Below are 5,254 nucleotides of genomic sequence, written 5' to 3' on the forward strand. Positions count from 1 at the left end.
GTGGTAGACTTAGAGTCTTTGATTTTAACCAGCTGCTGTAAATGCACAGAAGTAAACAACAGAATCTATAAACAGTTCAATACAGAAGAATTGATTTAGTACCTTACAAGACAAAGCAATCAATAATCTATTACACATCTAATCATGGGCACAAATAGCCCAGTGGCCCTCTGCACAGCGTTCCACCAAATGAGAAGGGCGGTGGGAAACCACAGGAAGAGGGATACAAATCACCAAGATTGCAAATGCATTGCTTGGAGGAGATCTATAAATGCAAATATTCAAATTCAACAATCACCTCTCGCTACTAGTGAATCACGCTATTGCTATCTGGAGACTAGTTGCTATGGCAGAAAGCTGTAGCGGTGGCAGAAGGCCAAGAATCTCGCCTTTGAAACGTTAACTGAATTTAACTCTTGACTTTTCTCAGACAGGGTTCATTACTTTGTGTGACTGTGTCATATTAAATAAGTGCTTTGCCTGCTCCGGGTACTGGTTTGGAAGGGATATTATTAATCACTGGGACAGCAAAGCAGGTCAGTAACAACTATTTGTCAATAAGGATTATTTTTTTTTTAACACCTTCAAGTCAAATATGTAATAGCTGCAGTCACATAAAGGCCTTTTTGCTTTCTTTTTATTTTTTCTTTAATTTATCTTTTTTCTTTTCTTTTTTTTCCCCCCCCACTAAATCTTCTCCTTGCTTTAGGCAAGTTATACCCAGTTCACAGCGTGTGGACACACTCAGCACATACCTACAGAGCAGGCATGATGGGGCGATGAGGAGATCCCCTCCTTTGAACAGTTACAGCCTGGGCACAGACACGCTACTGCTCCATTTAAGTGACATTGTAGGCTGCTCTGTAATATCCAGCAGGACAACCAGGAGTTTAGAGACTTCAGCAAGGAGCAGGTATGGCAGAACTACCTACACATGGAATTCAGGCACAAGCTCTTCTTTTAGCTGCCTGAAGTGTAGATTTGGGTACCTGCAGTTATGTCTATTCACTTGTGCTTGAAGAGACCAGCCCTTTTCAGCTGTCTAAATGAGATCTCTCACATTTAGTTATTGGGCCAGATCTACCAATTTAGGATTACTGACATCCAAGGAACTACTAGATTAATCACAATCAAGTATTCATGCAGCGGTGCTTCTGACATTTTTTCTTTAACATTATGAGGAGCTATTAAGAAGGACGCACATGCTGAAAGTTAACTGAGAATGGCAGAATAAACCAGATGGTGTTATTGTGAAGACATCTATCTATCTAAGAGAATAGCACATAGAGAACAACTGTGTCCCTAAAGATGCAGATCCACAAATTGTGACGATTTTTCTCCCACAAACACAACAGAGGCATGACTGTTGCAGTGGAAAAAAGTCTTGAATCTAGTGGGCCACGTACAAAATTACAGTGGTGGCTGAGATGGTGACAGTGAAACTGGAGGGGCTGCTGGACAGTATTCCTACTCCAGTCTGTACTACTGGCGTTTTGCCCAGTCCAAAGAGTAGGCTAATAACCACACAGCTCTCCAAATCATTCTGTAGCCTGTAGAACATTTCATGTTCCACCTTCAGAAATCTTGTTCTGTCTTTCAACACTTGTTTTCCTCTATTACACAATTCTATCTTCCAGGAACAAGTTTGCAAGGTAAAAGTGCTCTGGCACTCTCTCACACTTCCCTTCTCAATAGGCTTTTGACAGTGTGCTCAGACCTGAAGGAGTTATTCCAGAGAAAGGAAACACAAAAGCCCTATAGCTACACAACATGCAGTACTCTGCTAGATAGCACTTAAAAATGACTTTGCAATCTCACTCATGTTCTTTGTCATCTTTCATTAACCATAATTTTGACTGCTGCACCTCCCTTTCTCCCCTCAAGATACACTGATGGTAATGTTTTTTTTAAAAAAACAACCTAAATGTAAGCCACAAGCTTCCAATTTATCCATTTATTTATATTTTTAACTAATGGATCACAGTAATATTTAATCTTATTTTTGTAGATATGCATATAGATATCATTTGATGATACATGTTTTCTTGTTCAATATGGGTCCTTAGATGAAGTGCAGAATATTTATTGTAACTTTGTAGACCAGAGATTAAATATTTGAAATCCAAGGATCCTCAAACTATAGCAGTGAAAAGCAGGCTTCATCAAAAAAGCAACAACCAGGAACATTTAAAATGAATCATTTATTAAATCAAACTGTTATTTTAACAGTTACATAAGTTACACAGCATGTTTAAGTCAAAAGATTTCACAAGAAAAAAAAAATTAAACTTCTATTATGCAGGCAAAAATAGTACCACACAATATATAACTGGGAGGGAAGAAGGGAAGAGGAATTTCTAAACATTCAAATAAGGCCATAATTATTTTAAAACAACAATAAAACAATAATAAAAACCCCCAAAGATCCATTTTCCTTTCAGTGTTCAGTGCTGCTAACTATATGTACTTTCAGTGTACAGATGTAATCAAGGCAGTGATATCTTGATAGCTAGGTTTAATGTTTTAAAACACTATCAGAAGTGGAGTAAGGCTCATTAGTACATACAGCTGCCCTTGGAATGTCAATCTCAGTTGCCTTCATTAACTTAAAACTCACAAAGTGCACAGTTAAGATATGCCAAAAAATTGAAACTGCTACTCTACCAACAGCTGCCCATGCTTAATACTTAGTGGTCTATCAGAACAAAGTATGTTCTTTCAAAAAAGATGTGTAAGAAAAGCCACTGTAAAACATTTAGTTTCAAAGATGCACTAGGAGCTTTTTGTAAACTGAAAAGTAGAAAAACGTGGATTAATTATGTAAAGAAAAGAATACAAAAAACACTAGAAATGACCATCAAACTTTCAAAGAACAAGCACCACAATGGACGTTAGCATTCGATTTTGCAGTGTACAGCAATGTAATAATTTCACTCTAACCAATCCACTTCATCAAATTCTGAATCATCTTCTGAATCGCTGTACTCCACAGCGATGCGACGAGAAAGTATAGTAGCAACATCATTCTCGATGCGCTCATGCTTAGCTTCTTGTTCACGCTGCTCTTCAACTTTGCGCAGCTGAATTCCTAAGGAACGTCAAATCACAAACATGTTACTCTCCTCCTTTATCGTTATACCAAGTATTTAGATCACGATTTACAAAATGCTTTGCAAGCAAATTGAAGGCTGCAGACACTGTCCTCCTCACAAGTTCTCTGTCAAGTTTTCAGAGAGACGAGTGTCAGAACTACAGTGGCAGACTAGATCATCAGTCTTCCTACTATAATAGCCTGCCCCCGATTTCCCGTTAAAAATGCACCCACATTTTTAGCACCACTGTAAGTGATTAAGCCATTTTACTATTTGCATTTCCAAACATTTTTTATGCGCTCTTCATGGTCTCAATTAAAAGTTATAGCTATTTGAGTACCCCAAAAATATAGGATTTCTTGTAACTCAGTTTTGATCAGGAACTGGGATAAAGTGTTACTTAAAGATCAGATATAAAGGAGAAACAACACATACCGATAGTATGAGAAAGTTAAATCCGGTAAATTAGCTAAAAACATGACAGAGATTATAGATTTTGGTTTTATATTCACGATACCACAGAATGACACAGTCTAAACATGACCTTCATCCTGTACTTAATAAATACTCTCCGTTGCCAGCTGACAGACAACACAAGCGCAGGTGTCCTTAGGTGGAATTTAAGCTGTGGTAACTTGAGCCTTTGTTTCTTGTGCAAGACTTGGTGTCAAAAGTGTTTTCAGGAATCACCTACATTATACCAGTAGGTTCTCCATTATTAGGTTTTTTTGCTGACATTCTCTACTAATGTTCCTGCACCACTGTGGTACTCAACTGCTGTTTTACTTCTTTAGATTCAATTATGTTATCAGTTTATATACGTGCACATAGATACTTCAAAAATATCTGGAATGAGTATTATAGCCTGCCTACTGATGTGACAGTACCATACAGATTCTGTACTGTGTTGTAGGTGCAGGGGAAAAAACAGAACACAGTACTCAAAACATTTGAGAAAGATTAACTATTCAGATACTACACAGTCATGCAGCAGCACCCACAGTGCAGTGGGGATTTTCCTGGCTGCAGGCACATAAGCTGGAATACAGCTTGTACATACAGCTCTTCACGGGATTGTCAGGATAACATCGCCCTGCACCTCTGCCATTCACCTGCACTCTGCCAGTGGGGCACCCTGCAACATAAAGGCTGCTCCACTACTGCCATGAGACTTGTCGGGATTAAATACTTAACAGCTTTAAATCTTAAGCAACAATTTCTGATTGCCATTTATATGTTGTTGTGACACACTCATATATGATCAAAATTCCAATGGCAATTGATCTGTCCTGCTTTTATCTAAGTCTGTGAAAAACAATGTTTTTGTCTTCTATGCTACTTGTAGGTTATCAGAAATAGCTATATTTTCAGGTAAACAGAAATTAAGAGATAATCTCCACAGATCATCTATAAACACATATACTTAAAAAAAAATAAAATCTAACTTCCACAGAGAACCAGTTTTGCCATCCAAACTAAACATCTGATAAGTGCAATTACAAATTGAAAAAAAAATCTGTCTACTTGGCACTGTATACACTGTAGAGAATAGAGAGCAGAAACAGACTTAAGATGTATTCCTCTGAACTAACTTCTTATACATGTGACATATTCCATCTCTCAAGGTTAATGTGTATTTACCAAGTTTCTGAGGCCATTCTTGTTTGTAAGAATAGCCCTCTAACAGGCAAACATTACCTTTCCGTATTGCTTCCAGCAGAACGCTTCTAGCGTCACTGATTACAGGCAGAGTTGAAGGATGGCGTTTGGGCTCAGGAGCAGGAATCACTTGGGATGGTGGAGATGGAGGCATGAGGGGGGCATGAGGGCCAGGGACAATGGTTGTGGGAGGAGGGTGCAGAACAGGAGGAGGGTGAGAAAGGGCTGCAACTGTGACAGGAGAGGAGGGTCGAATGCCAGGAGGAGGCAAGGGAGGAGGTGGGGGTGGTGGAGGAAGTCCCTGTACTTCAGCTTGAGGAGGAACTGGGTGAACAGGTACAGGTTCGCACACTTGGGCAGCTCTCGTGACAGGAGGAGAGGGTTGTGCTAGGGGAGGAGCAATTGGAGGTGGAGCTGGATGTAGAACTCCAGGAGCAATCTGGAGAGGAGCTGGTGGAGGTGGCACAGCTGGGGCCTGCAGAGCAGCTGTGGGAGGGGGTGGG

The 5,254-nt window shown here is 39.6% G+C and overlaps 1 protein-coding gene across 1 annotated transcript; it reads right to left on the reverse strand.

The window, feature by feature from the left end:
* Positions 1-2,182: 2,182 nt before the first annotated feature.
* LOC104532515 (wiskott-Aldrich syndrome protein family member 1-like) lies at positions 2,183-5,250 on the reverse strand (the record flags this gene model as incomplete). Its single annotated transcript, XM_010177749.1, has 2 exons — positions 2,183-3,088; positions 4,791-5,250. Coding segments are annotated over 2 exons (618 nt in total), but the record flags the coding sequence as incomplete, so codon positions are not given.
* Positions 5,251-5,254: the final 4 nt, after the last annotated feature.

The sequence above is a fragment of the Antrostomus carolinensis genome, unplaced genomic scaffold, assembly GCF_000700745.2.
Source record: "Antrostomus carolinensis isolate BGI_N321 unplaced genomic scaffold, ASM70074v2 scaffold29640, whole genome shotgun sequence".
NCBI classification, from domain to species: domain Eukaryota; kingdom Metazoa; phylum Chordata; class Aves; order Caprimulgiformes; family Caprimulgidae; genus Antrostomus; species Antrostomus carolinensis.